This window comes from Caenorhabditis remanei, chromosome IV, assembly GCF_010183535.1.
Source record: "Caenorhabditis remanei strain PX506 chromosome IV, whole genome shotgun sequence".
Taxonomy (NCBI): Eukaryota; Metazoa; Nematoda; class Chromadorea; order Rhabditida; family Rhabditidae; genus Caenorhabditis; species Caenorhabditis remanei.
This window is the reverse complement of record NC_071331.1, coordinates 22,848,406-22,861,548: the sequence shown is the minus strand read 5'-3', so window position 1 is coordinate 22,861,548 and position 13,143 is coordinate 22,848,406. Positions and strand designations below refer to the sequence as shown.

General features: G+C 39.7%; 3 protein-coding genes across 3 annotated transcripts; 2 read left to right on the top strand and 1 right to left on the bottom strand.

Annotated features, from left to right (window-relative positions):
• Positions 1-1,532: 1,532 nt before the first annotated feature.
• GCK72_015851 (uncharacterized protein) lies at positions 1,533-5,832 on the top strand (the record flags this gene model as incomplete). Its single annotated transcript, XM_053731174.1, has 6 exons — positions 1,533-1,616; positions 1,665-1,786; positions 2,618-2,735; positions 2,778-2,926; positions 3,588-3,819; positions 5,470-5,832. The coding sequence occupies 6 exons, from the start codon at positions 1,533-1,535 to the stop codon at positions 5,830-5,832; spliced, it is 1,068 nt and encodes a 355-aa protein (XP_053585946.1).
• A 1,215-nt stretch (positions 5,833-7,047) lies between these two features.
• Positions 7,048-13,143, bottom strand: GCK72_015849 (uncharacterized protein; the record flags this gene model as incomplete). The annotated part of the gene is made up of 5 exons (XM_053731172.1): positions 7,048-7,448; positions 8,218-8,348; positions 8,454-8,572; positions 9,105-9,617; positions 13,051-13,143. The coding sequence occupies 5 exons, from the start codon at positions 13,141-13,143 to the stop codon at positions 7,048-7,050; spliced, it is 1,257 nt and encodes a 418-aa protein (XP_053585944.1).
• Positions 7,135-8,375, top strand: GCK72_015850 (uncharacterized protein; the record flags this gene model as incomplete). Its single annotated transcript, XM_053731173.1, has 2 exons — positions 7,135-7,424; positions 8,276-8,375. The coding sequence occupies 2 exons, from the start codon at positions 7,135-7,137 to the stop codon at positions 8,373-8,375; spliced, it is 390 nt and encodes a 129-aa protein (XP_053585945.1).

Sequence of the window (13,143 nt, the reverse complement as noted above, 5' to 3'; positions counted from 1 at the left end):
GATGATTTTCCTAAATTAATTACTTAATTGAGTAATTAAATCAGACCAGGTTTAGTTTTATATCTGGCGTCCGCCAGGTAGGTTTATTTAGACAAGGCCGTTGATAAGAATGTGATGCGAAAATAGTAATTCTTGCAGTAACTTTGTTGGAATTGCGCAAAACAGTTCGAAAGCTAAATTTTCATGATCAGCGTGTCAAGACGGTTCAAAAAAGTATAATCTTGCCATGGTTCCAATCAATTCAGGTCCCACCACGAAAACTACAGTAACCTAAGTTTCATTTTCCAAAAAATCCATCATAACTCTATTGGATTCAGTCCGAATTGGTTGATATTATCGTTTTCAGATTAAACGTGCCGAGAGCTTTTAGAAAAGTACCCATAAGCCTATGTAGGATCCTACCACGAAAACTACAGTAACCCGTCCGTAAATCGTGTCGAGACCCAAAATGCTCTAAACTTAGGCGTGTGGGTACTTTTCTGAAAGCTCTCGTCACGCTGATTTCAAAAATAATATTGAAAATAAAATGCACTTAAGTCCCGCAGAGTTTCCGACCAGTTTAATTTAATCTAGAGATCTCTGATTTTATTTCCTAATTCTTTTAAATTCTAGAAGACCAAAAGGTCGATTCCCCCTTCTCCTCCATTTTTCGATTTCTAATTTGATCTACGTACAAACTACGGTTCCCCGTCGTAATCCCTCCATTTTTCGTATTCGAAAAAGTGTATTTAAGCAAACTCTTGCCAATTTGATCTACGTCTTAAAGAAAAAAAAGTTCACTTTGACTTTTACAATACCTTCATTTTATTCTCACAACAAAATCGTTCGGAATAATTGCGCGCGCCTCATTTCCACCTCCTTCTCGACTTATTTTTACAGCCATTGTTCTCTATTTTTCAGAAACAATTCTGGTAGATCAAATCCAGTGCTACAATTTTGTAGTTGACAACTTTTCTATAGCACCGCCCGTTTTTGAGATATCAGCGAGTCAAGAGACGCAGATAGCCAGAGTATATCGTTGTCTGCGCTCTCTCCTCCCTTCAACGCGTTATATCTCAAAAGTGGGCGGAGCTATCAAGAAGTTGTCAACTACAAAAATAATCTACATAAAATTCTGCACATTTTGTTATATTTGTGTAGTTTGTAGCCTCACAGAGCGCTGAGATACGCTAGGTCGAACTATTTGAGAGACTGAGAGACGCGGTTGTCTGTACTCTGTCGTTTTTATCCTTGTATCTCAAAAATGGGCAAAGCTATCAAAAAGTTGTTAACTACAAAAATGATAAGTATAAAATTTTGCACATTTTTGTAGTTGACAACTTTTTTCTAGCTCCGCCCCTTTTTGAGATTCAGCAATTTGAAATTGAGTCACCGAATTCACCGAAACCCAATTTACTTGACGAATTCTCCACTATCACTATCTATATATTTATGTATTCAATAGTTTACTTTTGTCTATCTGTCTGTCTGTCTGTCTGTCTGTCCACCTGTTTGTCCAGATGTCCAATTTATTATTTTCTCATTTAGAAACTATGGTAACCGCCTCAGTGCTACAGTACATCCTGGCGTTCGCCATGTTTGTGGTCACCGCCGTCATCGGTATCGTACCACTTTTTGTAGGTCAAATTCTCCATTTTAGTTATGATCTACATAATTAATTTCAGATTGTCCGCGTGATGAAACGGAGTCAAAACGAGACTGAACAAGGCTACCTGTCTTACTTGACATGCTTTGCTGGCGGTGTCTTCTTGGCGACTTGCTTTTTGGATATTATTCCGCATATTAAGTGAGTTTTATTAAAAAATAATATGATTTTCAAATTTTTGAGATCGAGACCTTTAAAATGACACCCATATCGACTAGATTTAGAAAATTTTTATATTGACCTCAACACTCTTGTACGCGTCGCGTGTCGCGTAGCGGTCCTACCTCAAAAATATTATTGTATTCTTACTCCTCAGCTCAGCAGCTTTTAAATGAACCCCATAATGCCCCATTTTGCTCAAATTTGATTTTTCAGGATTTTTACGCGATGCGACGCGGTCGCGTCGCGGTTTTTAAACGAAATTTCAAAATGAACCAAATCGAATCGATATTGGGCTCATTTTGAAGCTCACAATCTTGTAAAATCGAATTTTGAAGTAATATGATGTTGAAAACAGTATATTTTTTTTAAAAAATTTAAAGTTTCAAAAAAAAATTTTTTCGCATTTTTTTTTAAAAATCGAAACTCATCAATTTTGAATAATTTTAACCGTGTTTGTCAGATTTGTGAGCTAATTAGCTTCAAAACGAGCCCCATATTGCCTAACTTTGCTAAATTTTGATTTTTCACGGTTTTTGCGCGATGCGACGCGGTCGCGTTGCGTGTTTCACAATAAAATTAAAAAATGACAGAATATGGCCAATATGGGGCTCATTTCAAAGCTGGTGACTTCAGAAATCCGGTTTTTAAAGTTTTATAGAGCTAGAAAGAGTCCCAACAATTTTTCGTGAAAAATAAAAATTTTGCAAAAAAAAAAATTTTTCAAACTTTTTTTTCTATCAAATTTCGTATCATTTTGAAGCTCTAGACGCGTAGAATGTAAATTTTCTATTAAAATTGTTCTATTTGCAGCGAAGGCTACGAAGAACTCCTCGCCTCGTACGAGCTCACCTGGCACTTCGCCTATCCCCAATTCATCACGTGTTGCGGCTTCTTTTTCATTTACTTCATCGAGGAGTTTACCACTTTTGTAAGATCAAAAAGCGATTCTAGAATGACATCATTCCTACAGGTATTCGGAAATGGTCAACAACCTGGTCACGGCCACTCACATTCGTTGAATCAGCGGGGAGGCAATAAAGTCGCCAATTCTTCGGAATTCGGCGGCCGTCTTAGTCCGGGAATGCCCAAGGAGAGAAAAGGAAGTGTTAATATAACAAAGTGGGTTTTTTTGAAAAAAAAAATTTGGGCAGAAAAATTTTTTTTTTTTTCGGAAAAAAATCGAATTTTGTATTATTTTGAGTGAATTTATCACAATTGTCACGTTCTTAGCTTCAAAATGAGCCTCATATTGCCTAACTTTACTAAATTTTGATTTTTCACGATTTTCCGCATGATGCGACGCGGTCGCGTCGCGTGTTTCGCGCAAAAATTCAAAAATAACGCAATATGAGCAATATGGGGCTCATTTCAAAGCTGATGACCTCAGAAAACCGATTATTATAGTTTTCTGAAGCTAGAGTTAATAATTTTTGAAAAAGAGCTAAAGAAAAACATTTTCGAAAAAAAGTTTTTTTTTTTGAAAAACGTAAACTTATCAATTTTGGGTTATTTTGAGTGTGTTAATCACAATTGTCACGTTCTTAGTTTCAAAATGAGCTCCATATTGCCTAACTTTGCTAAATTTTGATTTTTCACAATTTTTGTGCGATGCGACGCGGTCGCGTCGCGTGTTTCACACCGAAATTTAATAAATGGATGAAATATGGGCAATATGGGGCTCATTTTGAAGCTGGCGACCTCAGAAAACCGATTATTACAGTTTTATGCAGCTAGAGTTAATAATTTTCGAGAAAAAAAGATCGAAAGAAAAAATTTCCAGCCTCCGCATGGAAGAAGCGTCCACTTGGGTGGTGTCTGATGAGAAATCGAATATTCTGAAATCTCTGACATTTGCTGTGGCCATGTCATTCCACTCGCTTCTCGAGGGCTTCGCGTTGGGGGTTCAGGACACAACTGGAAGAATTTATGCGCTGTTCTTCTCACTTTTGTTGCACAAGGGTGTGGAGGCGTTCTCGGTTGGACTACAGATTTCTATGGCAAACTCAAATAAGGTGAGCGCTATCAAAAGATAGCCCTTGAAATTCTACACATTTTTGTAGTTGAAATGTTTTTGCTATGTCGACTGGGGGCCGAGATACAAGGCTTTGAAGTTGAAGGTTAGAGAATTAGAGAAACCAGACACGCTGACTTCTCTGCGTCTCTATAGCAAAAGGAAAAAAAGAAGAAAAAAAGAAAAAAGTGAATCTGGAGGTATGGGGAATCGAACCCCAGACTTCTCGCATGCAAAGCGAGCGCTCTACCCCTGAGCTATACCCCCACGTGGAGAATGAGGGAAGAGAGGGCGGTTATAAGGAGGGAGTAGTTGGGGACTGGAAATGAAAGAGTGTAACTTGAGATAGGGAGGAGATAGAGAGAAATTTTTAATTAGAGAATTGTAGAGAATTTTATGATCTACATTTTTGTAGTTGACAGTTTTAAGATTGGACAAGAGGGGAGAGAGTTATGGAGCGTCAAAGTTTCCCAGTTAAAAAAGAGCGAGGAGACGCAGAGAAACGAGACTCTCTAACTGTCTGCATCTCTTTCTACATTAAAAGTTTTTTTTGTTCTTTTTTAAACATTTTTGAAGATGCTTTTTGCCAAAAAGTCGAAAAAAACAAAAAATACCGAGATTCGACGGATAGAACCCAAAAAAAACAGAAAAGTGGGCAGAAATGTGGTATTATTTCCAAAAGGGGCGGAGCTAGAAAGAAGTTATCAACTACAAAAATAATTATCATGAAATTCTACACACTTTTTTAATTGGGCATTTTTTGATAGCTCCGTCCACTTTTGAGATATAACGATTCGAAGTTGAGGAGAGACGCAGACGGCAAAAGTGTCTGGTTGTCTGCGTCTCTTCCCTCCCTCACCGATCTCCGATTTTTCTGAAAATTGGTGTTTAGACTGAATAAAAACCGTAGTATTTGAATCCAGCATTTTCAATCTCCAAAAATCTAATTTTTGTTGATAAAAATCACTGAAAATCGATTAATCTTGTCAATATTGAAATTCTGTTGAAAACCCGTGATATCTCAAAATCTGGAATAGCTGGAAAAAAATGTTTAACTACAAAAATGTAGAACATAAAATTTTGCACATTTTTGTAGTTGACATCTTTTTGATAGCTCCGCCCACTTTTGAGATACACCGGTTTGAAGTTGAGGAGAGACCCAGACAACGAGACGCTCTCGCTTCTCTGCGTCTCTCCCCATCTCTATTCTCTCCGATCTTTCTGAAAATTGGTGTTTAGACCAAATTGACAGTGCTGATTTCATTTTTTTTACATTTTCAGCCTTCGAAATACTTATTTTTTCAGAAAAAAACACCAAAAACCCAGTTTCAACTAAACAACTAAAAAATGTTCTGCAAATCGGTTTTATCTCTAAAAGGCGCGGAGTTATCAAAAAGTTGAATACTACAAAAATGTAGAGTATGAAATTTTGAATGTTTTTGTAGTTGACAACTTTTTTCTAGCTCCGCCCCTTTTCGAGATATGACGCTTCAAAGTCAGAAGAGACGCAGAGAGCTAGAGTGTCTGGTTGTCTGCGTCTCTCCTCTCCCTAGCAGATCTCCAATTTGTCTGAAAATTGGTGTATATACTAAATCGACTATGCTGATTCCATTTTTCATACTCTTAACCTTTAAAAATGTAATTTTTGCAGATAAAAACCGTCCTCGCCACAATCCTCATCTACAGTCTGATGGCTCCACTCGGCTCGATCATCGGCTCGGTCCTTCAGAATTCGGAGACGAATATCTATAAGGATTGTGCAATTCTTTTCCTAGAGTCCCTGGCAGCCGGCACCTTCATTTATGTCACTTTCATCGAAATAATGGCATCCGAGAAGAGCAATGATTTCAACCATTTGAAACAGTTGCTATGGATTATCATCGGATTTTCGCTCGTCACTTTTATGCAAATCTTTTTCGGACACGAACATTCGCATGAGGGACATGGGACACATTTGGGGACAAATGAGACAGATATGGGACATCATCATCATCACCATCACGGGGGACGTTAAAGGCGCATCCTGAACTTTTTTTTTCAAAAAAAAAACTTTATTTTTGATGCTTTAAAATTGTATATTCGAATAAATTAGTTATGTCTGTCGTGTGCCCATATATCCGGATGTCCAAAAATATGGATTTTGTTTTCCGGTAGATCAAATCTAGAGCAACATTTTTGTAATTGACAATTTTTCCATAGCACCGCCCGTTTTTGAGATATAAGCGTTTGAAGAGACGCAGACAGCCAAAGAGTCTGGTTGTCTGCGCTCTCAAATGGTTATATCTCAAAAAGGGGCGGAGCTAGAAAAAAGTTGTCAACCACAAAAATGATCTACATAAAATTCTGCACATTTTTGTAGTTGACGATTATTTTCTAGCTCCGCCCCTTTTTGAGATATAGCGGTTTGAAGTCGGAGAATCCCAAGAGAGACGCAGACAACAAGACACTCTCGTTTCTAAAATTTTAAGTAATTTGAACTTTGAGATTCAAAAGTCTGTCTGTGTGTCCGTAGCTGTGTCCAGTTGTCCGGATGTCCGGCCTGTGTGTCCATCCAGATGTCCGGATGTCCAGAACTCTTTTTTGACGGATTTCGAGCAATTTTTGTGATTTTCAGAGATAAAAATGCGATTTTCAGAGGATTTTTCAATAATTTTTAGGCATTTCTTCGCTAAAAATCATTTTTTTCCAAAAATTTCGTTCAAAAATCGAAAAAAAAACCACAAAAACCGGCCAATTTCAGCGGGAACTCAAATTTTGTGGGGTCTATCTGTGTGTCCGATAATCCGGATGTCCAGTATTCTTGTCTGTCTGTGTGTCCAAATGTCCAGATGTCTTTCTGTCTATCCGGATGTCCAAAAATCCCATTTTTCAGCCTATTTCTGTCTGTCTGGATGTCCAAAATCCACATTTTTTCCAGTTTTTCATATTTTCAGAAAAAAAAATTCGAAATTAAAATAAATAATATTTTATACGACTTGTAAGCTCTTGTCAAACTGGAAATGGAAATGGGGGGAGTGGGTATACACATAGAGATTTTTTTTCTTCAAATTTTTGAAAAAAAATTTCTGAAAAATTTCTGAAAAAAAGCAATTTTTAGGGAGAAAAATAAGAAAAATACACATATCATCAAATGAAACCATAATAAGGGAAGGGGACCTGCAGTAATTTTTTTTTTTAAATTTTGCAAAAAAAATTTTTTTTTTCAATTTTTTTTCCAAAATTTTTTTTTTCAAAATTTGTTCAAATTGTTATTATTTCCGCCAGCATAAATGTGTTGGGCGACTCGTAGACATCCTCCGACTAGAAAACGGACGAAATGATCGCCAGCGTAGGATCCGATAGCGAACATCGTCTCATCCTGCGGGTTACGGTAGTCCAGAAAAGTGGGCGGAGTCTCGAAGACAGTGGAGAAATGGGATTCCCGTCCGATGCATACGGCTACTGTAGAATACGGGGATTCAATGATTTCGCCGCCGCCCGTCGTGATTTCCACGTGGCATTTCGAGATGGCGGAGACGTTGGCATCCAGAAGACGTTGATAGTTTTTGTGGGCGGAGCGTCCGATCATCATACGGTAGACTTCGGTGTATTCGGAATAGTGGATGGGTGAGAGACGAGAGAGCATTACGTCTGCAAAATATCGATTTTATACAGATAAAACCTGAAATTTTGGATCCTAGGCTACAGTAACCCGGATCCTAAAAACTAAAAATTTGGATCCTAGGCTACAGTAATCCGGATCCTAAAAACTAAAAATTGGAACCTAGATACAGTAACCCGGATCCTAAAAACTAAAATTTGGATTCTAGGTACAGTAACCCGGAGCCTAAAAGTTGTAGCTTTGTATCCTAGGTACAGTAACCCGGATCCTAAAACCTGAAAATTTGGATGACAGCTACAGTAACCCGGATCCTAAAAACTAAAAATTGGAACCTAGATACAGTAACCCGGATCCACAAAACTAATAATTTGGATCTTGGGTACAGTAACCCGGATCCCAAATTCTTAAAATTTGGATCCCAGGCTACAGTAACCCGGATCCTAAAAACTAGAAATTTGGATCCTGAATACAGTAACCCGGATCCCAAATACTAAAATTTTGGATCCTAGGCTACAGTAACCCGGATCCCAAATACTAAAATTTTGGATCCTAGGCTACAGTAACCCGGATCCTAAAAACTGAAAATTTGGATCCTAGCTACAGTAACCCGGATCCTAAAAACTGAAAATTCAGGTCGGAATTTCTGTCTGTCGGTGTGTCCGAGGGTCCGGATGTCCGCGAAACTCGAATTTTGATCAATTTTTAACCAAAAACACATATTTTCAATAGAAAAACTGAGTTTTTGAACGATTTTACTGATTTTTTGAGAATTTTTGCGTCCAGATGTCCCTAACTCACTTCTCAACTCTCTCAAATTCCTTCGAATAACATGAATGACTGGAATATCCCTTTCCAGACAGTGTCTCACACAATCCACCGACGAGACGCCGTCGCCAACAACTATCACTGGAGCCGAGGCGGATGTGCTTCTGGAAATAAAATTCTGGGTGATTTGATGTCAAATTTCATCTAGCACCGAATTTTTTGTAATTTTTTGAATTTTTTATTGAAAAATTGGCAATTTTATCACTTACGGTGTATCATAATGCTCTTGATCATCGTCGATCACCGTCTTCTTCGTGGAATCCAATTTCTCTTTGAGAGATCTCACATCATACACAATATTCGATGAGCAATGCTCTTCATTGGGCAGCTGAAAATTTAGGATTGCGTTTTTTTTCTCAAAATGGTTAACATATTCGAATTCAGCTCGCCGAGAGCTTTCAGAAAAGTACCCACAAGCCTTGGTTCTGACAATTTTGGGTCTCGACACGATTTACGGGCGGGTTACTGTAGTTTTCGTGACCGGACCCGAAATTTCAGATTTTGAAAACGGATTCAGATTCAGCTCGCCGAGAGCTTTCAGAAAAGTACCCACAAGCCCTGGTTCTGACAATTTTGGGTCTCGACGCGAAAACTACAGTAACCCGTCGAAAATCGTGTCGAGACCCGAATCGCTCAGAACCTTGGCTTGTGGGTACTTTTCTGAAAGCTCTCAGAGAGCTGAAATCGAATATGACAATGAAAAGTTTTTGGGTTGGGTCCCACCACGAAAACTACAGTACCCCGGTGGAAATCGGGGCGGGACCCAAATCGCTCAGAACCTAGACATGTGGGCACTTTTCTGAAAGCTCTCGACTCGCTGAATTCGAATCGGGGCTCCAAATTCTCATAATTCTAATTACCTGCAATTTCCTGGGACTCGTCTTCCCGCACGCCACCACAACCTGCTTCGACCGTATCCTAAACGCACGTCCATCGGTACTTCTCTTCCCCTCCGTAATCCACACATCGCCCATCTTTTTGATAGAATTCACCACAAAGTGCTGATGAAATTTCTTTCTCAATCTGAGTCTCTCCACATATTTTTTCAAATAAGTAGCGATGGCGACAGATGGGAGTCGTTTGACCAACGGTTTCCCGCCCAACCACTGTTCCATCGTGAATCCGGGCATATCCATCCAATCACTGAAGGATACGGTAAGCATTTCGGGATCGTACTCGTTCCATGAGCCGCCGATTTTCGTCTCACCGATTACCATATGGGGTATTTCACGGTGTCGATTGAGTTCCCATTGGATGCATCCGGGGGTGTCTGTACCCATGTCGGCACCGGGACGGACTAACATATCGTATAGCACCGAAAAAGGGCGACCGGATTGGGAGAGCTCCGTCAGGTTTGATGACCATGAGAGGTCCTGAAATTTGGTCATTGGTACAGTAACCCAGATCCTAAAAACTAGAAATTCTGATCCTAGATACAGTAACCCGGATCCTAAAATCGTCTATTCTGGATCAGAGGTACAGTAACCTAGATCTTCATTTTTTAGAATTTGATCTTGGGTACAGTAACCTAGGCCCAGAATTTGAAGTTTTGACCTTAGATACAGTAACCCGGATCCAAAAATAGGGTATCCTGGATTTCAGGTACAGTAACCTAGATCTTTATTTTTTCGAATATTATGTTTGGTACAGTAACCCAGAACCAAGGAAATCATGATCCTGGCTACAGTAACCCCACAATTTGAAGTTTTGATCCTTGATACAGTAACCCGGATCCAAAAACTGAAAATTTGGATCCTAGGTACAGTAACCCGGATTCTAAAATCTAAAAATTTGGATCCTAGGCTACAGTAACCCAGGCTTCAGAATTTGAAGTTTCGATCCTAGGCTACAGTAACCCGGATCTTAATAACTAAAAATATGGATGTCAGCTACAGTAATCCGGATTCTAAAAATTTGGATCCCAGCTACAGTAACCCGGATTCTAAAAACTAAAAATTTGGATCCTAGGTACAGTAGCCCGGATCCTAAAACCTGAAAATTTGGATCCGTGGCCACAGTAACCCGGATCCAGAAAAACGAAGTTTTCTCAATTTCGGACCATTTTTTGTCGAATTTTTCAATTTTTTTCTTAACTTTTGCGGTTACCCCCAATTTGCAATGTTTCTACAATTTCCTTCAATAGTGACATGTTATAAACACCAAGTTCTCATGTACTCTCTCTTTTCAGCACCCACTTCCTTTTTCTCCCAAGTTGTCGACTGGTTTTTAGTCTAGACAAATGTCTAGCGCAGACATAAACAACCTATGGAGAGTAAGGAAGGAAAAGTGAGTACACTGGGAACATGATCCCATCAGAATTCCAGGTTTCCTTTCGGTCCCTCATAATTTAATAAAACTACATTTGCCTCCTTCTTCAATCAAGTGTCTTATCAAAAATAATAAAGTCCCGTGCCGGAGGCATTTATGATAGGTACACAGAACATTCAGGAAGACAAAAGGAAATCATTTGGAGATCACGGGAAGTCGTCTAGAGAGATCATGTAGATCAAATAATTCAATAAAGATCTCGGTGGTCTCACTACTATCAAAAGTCACACACACACACACACCCTCATTGTCAGTAAACACCTTGACCAAAGAAAAATTCGTTCTGTGAGGTCATTAAATTGATTACAATAACTGTTAGTGAAATAGGCAAAAATCAGAGAGATTTGCTAGAAATCGACAGAAAATGCTGAAACTGTTACAGTATACTTTCTAGACCAATGCCAGGATTTAGCTACAGTACACCATATCCCGACATCCTGCACATCTTTGATCAAAAACACGGGAAAACAAGTGAAAATGGCTCAAAATTGCTCCAAATCGCTCAGATTCCCTCGAAATCGACGGAATTCGACTTGAGATGACTTATCGATTGAAAATGGCTAAAAATGACTAAAAATTCGAACTAAAAATCGCCCTAAAGTGACTAAAAATGACTCCGACAGCTCAAAATTGATTAAAAGTGCGGCAAAGTGCCTAAAATTCCAAAAAATTATAATTGGCTGAAAATTGCTGAAAAAACAGCTAAAACTAACCTAAAGTGCTCAGAAACGGCTTAAAATCACTCTCACTGCTACAGTACCCCTTTTCTAGATTTATCTAGGATCCATCTACAGTACCCCAATCCTAGATGCCTCCAGGATCCAGCTACAGTACCCCATAGTATCGAACTCTGGGATCCGACTACAGTACCCCTATCCTAGATCTATCCAGGATCCAGCTACAGTACCCCTATCCTACCAACCTGCACATCAAACTGCCAAAATCCCCCAGAAATTGGATCCAACTCCTACAGTTCCCCTATCCTTGATATATCCCGAAGATCCTGCTACAGTATCCCTATCCTAGATCCATTCTGGATCCAGCTACAGTACCCCTATTCAAGGCTGTCAAAAAGGCCGTGGGCCGATTCTATATCTCAGTTCCCAGCCATGGAAAATTTTCGCTTCTTCAGGCGGCCTTGTAGAGGACCAAAAGATTAGTCGATGTACAAAAATTCAGCCCATTTGGTTCATCCGCGGCCTCGGCGGCCCTAAAGGCCGAGGGCCGCGGCCGGCCGCGGCCGGCCGTGCGACAGGCTTGCCCCTATTCTAGATCCATTCTGGATCCTACTACAGTACCACTACCCTAGATCTATCCCGGAGATCCTGCTACAGTACCCCTTATCCTAGCAACCTGCACATCTAACTGCCAAAATCTTTAGAAGTCGGCTCCAATTGCTACAGTACCCCTATCCTAGATCCATTCTAGATCCTGCTACAGTATCCCTCTAGGATCCCTCCAGGATCTAGCTACAGTACCCCTATCCTATCAACCTGCACATCTAACTCTCCTGATCTCTGTTCTTTTTCCTAAATCCCCCCAAATCCCTCATTTTCTCAAAAAAAGCATCAGAAGCAAAGAGAGCATCAAAAACCTCCATTCGGCTGACCAAAAATGCGTGAGAATGTCTGCGTCTCTCTTATAAAAAGTACTCTCTCCCACTATTTGTCAGCATTTCTCGTGTCTGCGTCTCTTTTTCTATCACTCTCTCGAAGTCGACGACGATGTTCTTAGAAATCAAGGAAATTTCACAAATTTCACAGAGAAACCATTGAAACAAAGACTGAAATGGGCCTATGGAGGGCCTGAAAAGGCCTAAAATGCAAGAAATAGCAAGAAAAAGAGCCTAAAAATGCCTAAAATTTCCAAAAATCCGTCTCAGAAGGCCTACGCCATGTTTGACGGGCCTGAACCAGCCTAAATCTAGCCTTACGAGCCTAAAACAAGCGTAAGAAGGGCCTGACGGACCTGATGAGCCTAAAACCACCAAAATTGAGCGAGAAGAGCCTCAACCGGGCCTTTATGGGCCTTAGCATAAATTTGATCGTTTCAGGATTAAAAACGGCCTAAACTGAGCCTGAAAATGTCACAATCGAGCCTTTCGAGCCTGAAACGGACCTAAACTCTCTTCTAGTTTGAATTTGCCTATTTTAGGCCTGATTTAAGCCTAGAAATGCGAAAAACGACTCAAATATACAAAAATCGTTTAAAAAGTGCTTAAAATCGACCTAAGTCGACCTAAACCATGCCTGACGAGCCTGAAACAGCCTAAAATCAATAGGAGAAAGTCTGAAGAGCCTCAACCGGGCCTAAAAGGGCCTTAGCCTAAATTTGATTGTTTCAGGCTTAAAAACGGCCTAAAATGAGCCGGAAACCAGCCTAAAATCGCTTCCAGCCTAAATCTCCCCATATTGGGCCTAATTTCAGCCTAAAAACACCATTTTTCAGCCTAAAAATGACATTTTTCACTCAAATTACCTGATCGATAAGTGAAAAATCGTGATTGGCCATCAACTTCTCGTGAACCGTCACGTTCTCATGCGGTGTCTTCGGATCGTAATACGGATGCAT